The sequence below is a fragment of the Herpailurus yagouaroundi genome, unplaced genomic scaffold, assembly GCF_014898765.1.
Source record: "Herpailurus yagouaroundi ecotype Mexico unplaced genomic scaffold, PumYag 355, whole genome shotgun sequence".
Lineage (NCBI taxonomy): Eukaryota > Metazoa > Chordata > Mammalia > Carnivora > Felidae > Herpailurus > Herpailurus yagouaroundi.
Window position 1 is genome coordinate 3,875,909 of NW_024412572.1, and position 13,872 is coordinate 3,889,780.

Below are 13,872 nucleotides of genomic sequence, written 5' to 3' on the forward strand. Positions count from 1 at the left end.
CCAAAAGAAAGCTGGAGTAGCCATACTTATATCAGACAAACTAGACTTTAAATTAAAGGCTGTAACAAGAAATGAAGAAGGGCATTATATAATAATTACAGGGTCTATCCATCAGGAAGAGCTAACAGTTATAAATGTCTATGCGCTGAATACGGGAGCCCCCAAATATATAAAACAATTACTCATAAACATAACCTTATTGATAAGAATGTGGTAATTGCAGGGGACTTTAACACCCCACTTACAGAAATGGATAGATCATCTAGACACACAGTCAATAAAGAAACAAGGGCCCTGAATAACACATTGGATCAGATGGACTTGACAGATATATTTAGAACTCTGCATCCCAAAGCAACAGAATATACTTTCTTCTCGAGTGCACATGGAACATTCTCCAAGATAGATCATATACTGTGTCACAAAACAGCCCTTCATAAGTTTACAAGAATTGAAATTATACCATGCATACTTTCAGACCACAATGCTATATGAAGCTTGAAATCAATCACAGGAAAAAGTCTGGAAAACCTCCAAAAGCATGGAGGTTAAAGAACACCCTACTAAAGAATGAGTGGGTCAACCAGGCAATTAGAGAAGAAATCAAGAAATATATGGAAACAAATGAAAATGAAAATACAACAATCCAAACGCTTTGGGATGCAGCGAAGGCAATCTTGAGAGGAAAATACATTGCAATCCAGCCCTATCTCAAGAAACAAGAAAAATCCCAAATACAAAATCTAACAGCACACCTAAAGGAAATAGAAGCAGAACAGCAAAGGCAGCCTAAACCCAGCAGAAGAAGAGACATAATAAAGATCAGAGCAAAAATAAACAATATAGAATCTAAAAAAACTGTAGAGCAGATCAACGAAACCAAGAGTTGGTTTTTTGAAAAAATAAACAAATTGACAAACCTCTAGCCAGACTTCTCAAAAAGAAAAGGGAGATGACCCAAATAGATAAAATCATGAATGAAAATGGAATTATTACAACCAATCCCTCAGAGATACAAACAATTATCAGGGAATACTATGAAAAATTATATGCCAACAAATTGGACAACCTGGAAGAAATGGACAAATTCCTAAACACCCACACTCTTCCAAAACTAAATCAGGAGGAAATAGAAAGCTTGAACAGACCCATAACCAGCGAAGAAATTGAATTGGTTATCAAAAATCTCCCAACAAATAAGAGTCCAGGACCAGATGGCTTCCCAGGGGAGTTCGACCAGACGTTTAAAGCAGAAATAATACCTATCCTTCTCAAGCTATTCCAAACAATAGAAAGGGAAGGAAAACTTCCAGACTCATTCTATGAAGCCAGTATTACTTTGATTCCTAAACCAGACAGAGACCCAGTAAAAAAAGAGAACTACAGGCCAATATCCCTGATGAATACGGATGCAAAAATTCTCAATAAGATACTAGCAAATCGAATTCAACAGCATATAAAAAGAATTATTCACCATGATCAAGTGGGATTCATTCCTGGGATGCAGGGCTGGTTCAACATTCGCAAATCAATCAACGTGATACATCACATTAATAAAAGAAAAGATAAGAACCATATGATCCTGTCAATCGATGCAGAAAAGGCCTTTGACAAAATCCAGCACCCTTTTTTTTTTAAAATTTTTTTTCAACGTTTATTTATTTTTGGGACAGAGAGAGACAGAGCATGAATGGGGGAGGGTCAGAGAGAGAGGGAGACACAGAATCGGAAACAGGCTCCAGGCTCTGAGCCATCAGCCCAGAGCCTGACGCGGGGCTTGAACTCACAGACCGCGAGATCGTGACCTGGCTGAAGTCAGACGCTTAATTGACTGTGCCACCCAGGCGCCCCCAGCACCCTTTCTTAATAAAAACCCTTGAGAAAGTCGGGATAGAAGGAACATACTTAAACATCATAAAAGCCATTTATGAAAAGCCCACAGCTAACATCATCCTCAACGGGGAAAAACTGAGAGCTTTTTTCCTGAGATCAGGAACCTGACAGGGATGCCCACTCTCACCGCTGTTGTTTAACATAGTGCTGGAAGTTCTAGCATCAGCAATCAGACAACAAAAGGAAATCAAAGGCATCAAAATTGGCAAAGATGAAGTCAAGCTTTCACTTTTTGCAGATGACATGATATTATACATGGAAAATCCGATAGACTCCACCAAAAGTCTGCTAGAACTGATACATGAATTCAGCAAAGTTGCAGGATACAAAATCAATGTACAGAAACCAGTTGCATTCTTATACACTAACAATGAAGCAACGGAAAGGCAAATAAAGAAACTGATCCCATTCACAATTGCACCAAGAAGCATAAAAAACCTAGGAATAAATCTAACCAAAGATGTAAAAGATGTGTATGCTGAAAACTATAGAAAGCTTATGAAGGTAATTGAAGAAGATACAAAGAAATGGAAAGACATTCCCTGCTCATGGATGGGAAGAATAAATATTGTCAAAATGTCAATACTACCCAAAGCTATCTACACATTCAATGCAATCCCAATCAAAATTGCACCAGCATTCTTCTCAAAACTAGAACAAGCCATCCTAAAATTCACATGGAACCACAAAAGGCCCTGAATAGCCAAAGTAATTTTGAGGAAGAAGACCAAAGCAGGAGGCATCACAATCCCAGACTTTAGCCTCTACTACAAAGCTGTCATCATCAAGACAGCATGGTATTGGCACAAAAACAGGCACATAGACCAATGGAATAGAATAGAAACCCCAGAACTAGACCCACAAATGTATGGCCAATTAATCTTTGACAAAGCAGGAAAGAACATCCAATAGAAAAAAAGTCTCTTTCGGGCGCCTGGGTGGCGCAGTCGGTTAAGCGTCCGACTTCAGCCAGGTCACGATCTCACGGTCCGTGAGTTCGAGCCCCGCGTCAGGCTCTGGGCTGATGGCTCGGAGCCTGGAGCCTGTTTCCGATTCTGTGTCTCCCTCTCTCTCTGCCCCTCCCCCGTTCATGCTCTGTCTCTCTCTGTCCCAAAAATAAATAAAAACGTTGAGAAAAAAAAAAAAGAAATAAGTCTCTTTAACAAATGGTGCTGGGAAAACTGGACAGCAACATGCAGAAGATTGACACTAGACCACTTTCTTACACCATTCACAAAAATAAACTCAAAATGGATAAAAGACCTGAATGTGAGACAGGAAACCATCAAAACCCTAGAGGAGAAAGCAGGAAAAGACCTCTCTGACCTCAGCCGTAGCAATCTCTTACTCGACACATCCCCAAAGGCAAGGGAATTAAAAGCAAAAATGAATTATGGGACCTTATGAAGATAAAAAGCTTCTGCACTGCAAAGGAAACAACCAATAAAACTAAAGGGCAACCAACGGAATAGGAAAAAGATATTTGCAAATGACATATCGGACAAAGGGCTAGTATCCAAAATCTATAAAGAGCTCACCAAACTCCACACCTGAAAAACAAATAACCCAGTGAAGAAATGGGCAGAAAACATGAATAGACACTTCTCTAGAGAAGACATCCGGATGGCCAACAGGCACATGAAAAGATGCTCAACGTCGCTCCTTATCAGGGAAATACAAACCAACACCACACTCAGATATCACCTCACGCCAGTCAGAGTGGCCAAAATGAACAAATCAGGAGACTATAGATGCTGGAGAGGATGTGGAGAAACGGGAACCCTCTTGTACTGTTGGTGGGAATGCAAATTGGTGCAGCCACTCTGGAAAACAGTGTGGAGGTTCCTCAGAAAATTAAAAATAGACCTACCCTATGACCCAGCAGTAGCACTGCTAGGAATTTACCCAAGGGACACAGGAGTACTGATGCATAGGGGCACTTGTACCCCAATGTTTATAGCAGCACTCTCAACAATAGCCAAATTATGGAAAGAGCCTAAATGTCCATCAACTGATGAATGGATAAAGAAATTGTGGTTTATATACACAATGGAGTACTACAGGGCAATGAGAAAGAACGAAATATGGCCCTTTGTAGCAATGTGGATGGAACTGGAGAGTGTGATGCTAAGTGAAATAAGCCATACAGAGAAAGACAGATACCATATGGTTTCACTCTTATGTGGATCCTGAGAAACTTAACAGAAACCCATGGGGGAGGGGAAGGAAAAAAAAAAAAAGAGGTTAGAGTGGGAGAGAGCCAAAGCATAAGAGACTCTTAAAAACTGAGAACAAACTGAGGGTTGATGGGGGGTGGGAGGGAGGGGAGGGTGGGTGATGGGTATTGAGGAGGGCACCTTTTGGGATGAGCCCTGGGTGTTGTATGGAAACCAATTTGACAATAAATTTCATATATTGAAAAAAATAAAAAAAAAGAAATGAGCAAGGTATCCAATTAATATCCATGAATTAACTCAATTTAATACCAATGTTTTAAGTTACATTAAAGATGCTGGAAATTTACAATCAAGCCAACAATACCATAAAATATAATAACTGTTGTAATAAAGTTTGTCAGAATAATCATTCAATTTGATTAAACACAAATTTATATTTTTCATGATCTTAAACATTAAGTAGAAGTAATATAGCTTATTGGATTTTTATAACCTGTATAAGTTTATGAATAACATACCAAAGTAAAATAAAAATGCATACTTACATTATACTTAATACTGAGGAGTCATAAAAGACATAGCTGTTTTTATGAATTCAAAATCATTTAATTCAATTTGTTTGTCAAAGATTATCCTAACTTATTGAACTTAAGCTCCTAAAATCTTAACCTGATTAAGATTCCTTTATAAGAATACTTTTTCCAATCAGAATAGAGATCCTTTAATTTAAGACTTTATAATCTAATATAGCATCATGTGGAGTATGAAGATACTACTGCTTACACTTAATGCTCTTTTGAATGACAAATACTGATAGCTTATAGCCTCAATTTTAAACTTGCAGCCATTAGATTCAAATGCCCAGTTTTCAACAAAAATCACAAGGCATACAAAGAAACAGAGTAGTGTGGCTCACTCAAAGGAAAAAAAGTAGGTCAACAGAAACTGTGTCTGAAAAAGACCCGATGGCAGGTCCACTGGGAAAGACTATATATAAAACAGCTGTCTAAAAGATGCCCAAAGAACTAAAAGAAACATGTGGAGAAAACTGAGAAAACAATGTGTGAACAAAATGCAAATATCAAAAAGAGATAGAAAACCTAGAGATAACCTAAAAGAAATTCTGGAGATGAGAAGTATAATAACTGAATTGAAAATTTCACGAAAGGGATTCAAAGGCAGGTTTGAGCAGGCAGAAGAAGGAATCAGAAAACTTGAGAACAGGATAATGGAAATTATCAACTCTAAGGAACAGAAAGAAAAAAGATTGAAGAAAAGTGAACAGAGCCAAAGGAACCTGTAGGACACCATCAAACAAACAGCACATTGTGGGAGTCCCAGTAGGAGAAGAGAAAGAGAAAGGGCAGAGAGGATATTTGAGAAAATAATGGCTTAAAGCTTTGTAAATATGAAGAAAGGCATGAATATAAACATCCAAAAAGTTCAATAAACTCCAAGAAAAATGAACTCAAAGCGACCCATGCTGAGACACATTACAATCAAACTTTCAAAAGACAAAGACAAAAGGAATATCGGTAGAAGTGATGTTTGACATTTCCAGGCCTGGACCACAAAAGTCTCCCATTCAGTTCTCTGTGATCTTGATATTTCCCCATAAACCTGAAGAATAGATTTTGAGGAGAATGAAACTATGCAAAAGCAGAGCCTAGGTCCCTGAATCACTGCAAAGAAAGCTTCTCATTGAATGTCCTCTGTAAGCAAAGTGATTGAGAAATAAACCTCTACTTTCTTCTACCACTGACACTTCAGGGGCTATTTGATTTAAACCTAGCATTATCCCAAATACTATACTTTGCATATGTCATTTTGTTGCCACGCCCACCCTGTTATATCTGACTACCAAAATGTTTAAAAGTCCATCTCAAATGCCACTACTTTTTCTAGTCACCCACCCCAAATTATCTCCCCCTTGTGTAACATTAATCATCTCTCTTTTTATTCTTTTATAACACTGATCACATAGTATTTAGTAATATTTGTTTTCATATTTTGTCTCTACAGTGGACTTTATGCTTCCAGAAGGCAAGATCATATTTATTTCATCTTTACATGTCCCACAGTTTCTAGTAGAGTGTGTTGTACACAAACACTGTATACATATTGAATTATGCAGATAGTTTGTATTACACATCATCTCCCCTAAATCCCTAAATCACCTCTGCAGTAGAGGGCCATCAAGTTGGTCCTACTGGTGGATAGTTTGTGTATTGGAACCTGATTTTTCCATTTCTTGAATTCTGTCTCTCTCTGACTCCACCACCTTTTCTCTGTCCCTTTCTTGGACATGCCTATAGGCAGCACTCTTTCTTAAAACTTCTTCTTAAAGCTAAATTATGTCCATATAGAATTTCCCACTTTTTACTGATCTTTGGTTCAGAAAAACAATTTTTGTAAGTTTATTTGAGAGAGAGCACGAGTGGGTGAGGGGCAGAGAGAGAGAGAGAGAGAGAGAGAGAGAGAGAATCCCAAGCAGGCTCTGCACTGTCAGCACAGAGCCTGACGTGGGGCTTGAACTAACAAACTGTAAGATCATGACCTGAGCTGAAATCAAGAGTCAGACACTTAACCAGCAGAGTGACCCAGGCACCCCAGAAAAAAAATGTTAAAAAAAATTCATCACAGAAGCTCAGCAAGTAGCTGAACTCCTACCTGGTCTGATAGGAATGAATCTCCCATAGCTCCTACCTGGTCTGATAGGAATGAATCACAGTACACATCCCTAGCCATACTGTCTTCCAGTACTTCGCTTTTCATCCAGGGCAGTACTTCCCATATATACAGGAAGTCAAGTTAGGGGTTTTTTTCAATTTTTTTTAACGTTTATTATTGAGAGACAGAAACAGAGCATGAGCAGGGGAGGGGCAGAGAGAGGAGGAGACACAATCTGAAGCAGGCTCCAGGCTCTGAGCTGTCAGCACAGAGCTGGACATGGGGCTCTAATTCACAAACCGTGAGATCATGACCTGAACCGAAGTCAGACGCCTAACCCAGGCACCCCAGGAAGTCAAGTTTTATTCCCTAGTACTCCCATAGATGGCCAGCTATGTTTCACTGTATTATCAAGCTTATTGTCTTCTCTTAATCTTCTCTTATCTCTTCTGAAATCTAATCTCAACATGAAATGTTGGAGTAGTATTTTTTTTTAATTTTTTTTTTCAACGTTTATTTATTTTTGGGACAGAGAGACAGAGCATGAACGGGGGAGGGGCAGAGAGAGAGGGAGACACAGAATCGGAAACAGGCTCCAGGCTCTGAGCCATCAGCCCAGAGCCTGACGCGGGGCTCGAACTCACGGACCGCGAGATCGTGACCTGGCTGAAGTCGGACGCTTAACCAACTGCGCCACCCAGGTGCCCCATTGGAGTAGTATTAATCATATCCACCACCATAAGATTACACAGTTTTGTGCATATTATGTCATTTAATACTAATTGTAACCACATGAGGAAATTATTAAAATTAATAATTTTCATATGATCCAGCAATTCCTTTGTATATCTGAAGGAAACAAAATCACTATTTTTTTTAATTTTTTTTTTCAACAGAGAGAGACAGCATGAGCAGGGGAGGGGCAGAGAGAGAGGGAGACACAGACTCTGAAGCAGGCTCCAGGCTCTGAGCTGTCAGGACAGAGCCTGATGTGGGGCTCGAACCCACAGACTCTGAGATCATGACCTGAGCCGAAGTCTCGGCGGCTTAACCGACTGAGCCACCCAGGCGCCCCCAAAATCACTATTTTTAAGAGATAGCTGCACCCCTGTGTTTATTGCAGCATTATTTACAATAACCAATACATGAAAGCAACCTAAGTGTCCATCCATGGATGACTCAATAAAGAAAATACACAACAGAATATTATCCAGCCATAAAAAGAAGGGAGTCTTGCCATTTGCAATAACATGGATGGACCTAGAGGGTATTAAGCTAAGTGAAATAAGACAGAGAAAGACAAATACCATATGATCTCACTTATATGTAGAATCTTAAAAAAAAAAAAAAAAAGGGACTCATAGATGCAGAGAACAGGTGGGTGGCTGCCAGAGGTGGGTGTTGTGAGAGTGAGCAAAATGGGTGAAGAGGGTCAAAAGGTATAAACTTCCAACTATAAAATCAATAAATCCTGGGGATTTAATGTATAGTATGGTGACCATAGTTAATAATACTATGTTGTATATCTGAAAGTTGCAAAGAGAGTAGATCTTAAAAGTTCTCGTCACAAGAAAAATATTTTGAACTATGCATGGTGATGGATGTTAACTAGACTTATGGTGGTGATCATTTTGCAATAATGCAAATATTGGATCATTATAATTTGAATCTGAAACTAATATAATGTTATATGTCAACTAAATCTCAATAAAAAATAATGAACTTTCAACCATGCATCAAAAGTAAACAGAAACACAAAAATCACATGTGCATAAATCAAAGAGCTCTTCTCCTTCCAAGTGGGCACAAAATTCTTAATTACTTTGAGCTTGAGAGGAGCAAAACAATACGTTGTCTCTTGCCCAATAGAAAATAAATCTCTATAACAATTATTCCATTAAAGAATCACAAAATGGTTAAGCAATAAAACCAAGTTCTTGATCATTGCTGCCACCAATGGTTATTGGCCATAAAAGAACCAAAATGAAAACCAAAAGCAAAATCAGTACATAGGAAAATTAAAACTAGAAAAAAGAAAATGTCTGCAAAGTTCTATTGCCACCTTGAATTCATCTCAGGGGTCAAAGAAAAAATGTACCTGGTACACTTCCCTCAATATTCTCTAAAGATGAATCTTTTGGACATCTTGGCAAAGACTTCCAAAACTATTAAAATATCATTTTCAGAGAAGGGTGAATTAATAAGCTTCATATATGTATAGAAATAAACTCACATTAAAGGTTTTCTTTAATCATTGACAAGGAACTGGTGAGGTTCAAAGGAAAATCAAAGAAAAGAACCACATATATGGATCAGGGATATTGAAGTGAAGGTGCAAATGTAAGCAAAACTGACCTTTTCCACAGTGGGGGAGGAGGTCAGTGGAACCTTCTCTGAGAATTAACATGTGTAAATAAGGATTCTATTGAATTGCTATCACTTATCTACAGAGTTGCAAAATAGCTCCAAGAGGATCAGAAGATGTGGAAGACTATGCTATAAGATTATGCATAGTTTTCCACTGAAGTACAAAATTTCCCTGAAACAGCTATTATTCAAATTAGGAGAACCATCTAGGAGGACTTTACACCAACTGCCATGGCCCATGGATCCCTTAAACCAGCCCCATAGACTGATACAACTGCTTTTCTCTTCTTTCCAAGTCATTAAAACACAGCGGTGTACTGTAGGTGTGGAGAGCCAATTCTGGAGTCAGAACTGTATTTGGATACTAAACTCCATCATATGGTAGCTCTGAGATACTAGCCAATTTATGTATCTTCTCTAAGCTACAATTTTGTCACCTATGAAACTAGAATAGTAATACAGCCAGTGTAGAGCATATATGTAGATTAAGTGAAATAATGTGTGTAAAGCACCTAGTCCAGTGCCCGGAAAACACAAGTATTTAAGAAATAGTATCTAGTAACTATATGACACTTGGTAATTAAAATGACAAATCATTATTTTTTTTGATGGTTATAAATTATCTCATTTAATCCTCATAATAATACTATGAAGAGTTTGCTGTTATTCCCATTTGACAGATAAGAAACTGGAAACTCAGATAATAAAGTATCCAACTTAAGAAACTTTAATAGAGTTAGTTAAAAACACAACAAAACAAATAACACAAAGGTACGTCAAAAAAGGAAAATGTTTAGATCACTCATATTTCTACTTTTCTGTGGTTACTACTGTGAACCAAATCATTCTTTAAAGATGGGTGATACTTGTAGTCATTCCTAGACAGACATTACTCTATTACACTGCTCCTTTACATTTGATAGTAAATAGGACACTTTCACATATTATTTTAGCCTGTGTCCAAGTGAAAATTATAGATTACAATATGTAAACATATACTATATGTACATGTGCTTATCACAGCTAGTGTGCATTAAAGAATCTGTATTCATTCAAAACTGATAAATTATCCACAGATATTAATTCCTCTATTATAAATTAGATTGTTCACTTAAGTGATATCAAATAGTTCACTGGAAGCCATTTAACATATCAAAATTGTGCTTGTGTACCTGGCAGAGTGATCAATTATGTACAATTGTCCTTGAATTCTCTAATTTTCTGAAGACTATAGTTGTGGTAAGAGACCTAAATAAAAACAGATAAACCATAGGAAATAGCAAGTAATATAAATATAATAAAAACCGGATTCAGTTCCAATGCTAACTCTGTTGTGTAGCTGTTGACTTTTCAGATCTTAAGGATGTATGTTGTTAAAAGCAATATCATGTAGTGGCTGACAGTAGGGATTCAAGAGTCAGACTGCCTAGGTTGGAATTCCTGCTCCATCAGTGATTAGCTGTATAACCTCAGATAAGTAACTAAATGAATCTCTCAGTTCTTCAATTCCCTCCTCTGTAAAATGCAGATAATAAGAGAGCTAACATTTAAGTTCACTGCAAAATAATGTTAAATGAGATAATAGTATTAAAATACTTATAACAGTGCCTGATACATACTAAGTACTCCATAAATGTTGGTTACTTTTATTGTGATGATGCAGCAGTTAAGGCTTGAGAGAGGTGACCATTTTTGTAACTAATCTTTGAGATTGTTCTGAATGTCTCCTATCTTTACTCTGTTATAGTCGGATCAATCCTTGTCTATTTTTAAGGAAGCCTCAACTGATCCTATCAGAGTGCTCAGCTGGCTCCGCAGAGACCTGGAAAATAGTACAGCAGGGCTCCAAGATGCTAGGTTCAAGCCTGGAGAATCCTCACTTGGAGGGGAAATGAGCAACAGAGGAGGAGACCCCCACAGTGGTTTTTCTGTGGACTATTACAATACCACAACCAAGGGCAGTCCAGGAAGATTGCATTTTGAGATGATGCACAGAGAAAACCCTGTCCAGGGCCCCAGTGTCCCACTTGGTAATGGGAGTTCAGTAGATGAAGTTTCCTTCTATGCTAATCGCCTCACAAATCTAGTCATAGCCATGGCCCGCAAGGAGATCAATGAGAGGATAGATGGCTCTGAAAACAAATGTGTCCACCAGTCATTGTACATAGGAGATGAGCCCATACCCAACAAAAGCTTGAGTAAGGTGGCATCAGATCTGGTGAACAAGACAGTCTCTGCATGTTCCAAGAATGCTACCTCAGATAAGACTCCTGACTCTGGTGACAGAGCCTCAGGATTATTACGGAGTCCCCCACATTTGAAATATAAGACCACTCTGAAGATGAAGGAGAGCACCAAAGAAAGCAAGGGTCCAGATGACAAGCCTGCTTCTAAGAAGTCTTTCTTCTATAAGGAGGTGTTTGAATCTCATAACACAGGTGATGCCAAAGAGGGTGGAAGGTTATCTGGGGAGAGAAAGATGTTCAGAGGGCAAGAAAGGCCTGATGACTTTACAGCTTCTGTTAGTCAAGGGATAATGACCTATGCTAACAGTGTGGTATCTGATATGATGGTTTCCATTATGAAGACACTGAAGATCCAAGTGAAGGACACAACTATTGCCACCATCCTGCTAAAGAAGGTACTGCTCAAGCATGCAAAAGAGGTCGTCTCAGATCTCATTGACTCCTTCATGAAGAACCTCCACAGTGTCACAGGGACCCTCATGGCTGATTCAGATTTTGTCTCAGCTGTGAAAAGAAGTTTATTCTCTCACGGAAGCCAGAAGGCCACAGATATCATGGATGCCATGCTGGGTAAGCTATACGCCATGATGTTTGCAAAGAAACCTCCAGAAATTATCAGGAAAACCAAGGACAAGTCTGAGAGTTACTCCCTTGTCTCCATGAAAGGAATGGGTGACCCTAAGAAACAAAATGTAAACTTTGCATCAATGAAATCTGAAGGTAAATTGAGGGAAAAAATGTACTCTCCCGCATCCAAACCAGAAAAGAAGACTTGTGCCGAAACTCTGGGTGAACACATTATCAAAGAGGGATTGAGCTTTTGGCATAAAAATCAGCAAAAAGAAGGAAAATCTCTGGGTTTCCAACAGGCAACATTTGCAGCTCCCAACAAACAGTATAAGCCTGTACCAGACATTCCCCTGGGATATCCTCTGGATACTTGCAACCTCAGCCCCCCTATACAATGCCGAGAGAAACCTGAGAATTTTATGTGTGATTCAGACTCCTTGGCCAAGGACCTGATCGTATCAGCCTTACTTCTGATTCAGTACCACCTGGCACAGGGAGGAAGCATGGATGCACAGAGCTTCCTTGAAGCTGCTGGCAGCACCAACCTGCCTGCCAACAAGTCCCCTGAAGTTCCTGATGAGTCCAGCCTTAAGTCTCCTCATATGGGAGGTGACCAAGATGAAGCAGAAAAGAAGGATCTAAAGAGTGTTTTCTTTAACTTTATCCGGAATTTACTTGGTGAGACCATTTTCAAGAGTGACCGTAGCTCTGAACCCAAGGTACCAGAACAGCCAGTTAAGGAAGAATATAACTACCAGTGTGAAAGACCTGTAACCCCTTCTTCCATCAAATTAAGTGAAGGTGATGAGGCTGGTGGTACCTTTGCTGGGCTGACCAAGATGGTTGTTAACCAACTAGATGGCCACATGAATGGGCAGATGGTAGAATATCTGATGGATTCAGTGATGAAGTTATGTCTCATTATTGCCAAGTCCTGTGACTCTCCCTTGGCAGAGCTGGGCGATGATAAGTCTGGGGATGCAAGCAGGCCAACTTCAGCCTTCCCAGATAATTTATATGAGTGTTTACCAGTCAAGGGCACAGGGACAGCAGAGGCTGTCCTGCAGAATGCCTATCAAGCTATCCATAATGAATCGAGAGGTATATCAGGACAGCCCCCTGAAGGGTATGCAGCACCCAAAGTGATTGTCAGCAATCATAACCTAACTGACACAGTTCAGAACAAGCAACTCCAAGCCGTACTTCAGTGGGTAGCCGCCTCTGAACTCAATGTCCCTATTTTGTACTTTGCTGGTGATGATGAAGGAATCCAGGAGAAGGTAAGGAAGTAGAGTCAGAGGAATTTGGAGAGATCTATTAAGGGTTAACTAGGGTTAAGTTCTGTTTTCTTTCTGAATGGGAAGATAGCCACAAGAAGGGTAGAATGGGGACAGCAAGAATTTGAAGATGCCTCTTGGAAGAAATAACGGATAAAGTAAAATTAGATTTTGCCCAATAGGAAGCATATCAAATGGGGAAAAGAGGGATAGATCTTATATAATCACATATATAAGTGGGATAAGTTTTATATTCATCACATATCATGTATGTGATATGTATGTGTGTGTGTGTGTGTGTGTATATATATATATATACATGTATTTTTCTGCATGTATTGTTGGGAATGCACAGATAAAAAACCTCTAAGAGGTTTAGCAAGAGTCAGATAAAGGTCTGGGCCTCAGGCTGAAGTTTGGATAAGACAGCATATTTCCCAAAGTATGAGAAGGAGCTGCTTGGAGGCATCCCGGGGATGTGTTAAGGGAGTTGGGAGTGGGGTAAAGAATCCAGGCTCATACCCTTTCAAACCTGTGATTATTCTCTCAGCTGATTGTCTAGGAAGTATTGGGGATTTGAAGGGATTCAATAAATAACATCCCTCTTGCCCATACTCTAAGTTCAATTGAGAAGTAAGAGTAAAGAATAAGGCAGATGGGAAACCCAAGTTT

The 13,872-nt window shown here is 39.0% G+C and overlaps 1 protein-coding gene across 6 annotated transcripts in view; it reads left to right on the plus strand.

Annotated features, from left to right (window-relative positions):
* AKAP3 (A-kinase anchoring protein 3) overlaps window positions 1-13,872 on the plus strand; it is a 49,907-nt gene that overhangs the window by 15,131 nt on the left and 20,904 nt on the right. For 5 of the 6 annotated variants that reach the window (XM_040462782.1, XM_040462781.1, XM_040462784.1 and 2 more), the window contains one exon: window positions 10,855-13,203. In XM_040462782.1, coding sequence (XP_040318716.1) covers window positions 10,855-13,203 — 2,349 coding nt within the window. The remainder of the gene's footprint in view (window positions 1-10,854; window positions 13,204-13,872) is intronic. The other variant, XM_040462786.1, reaches the window with a different exon arrangement.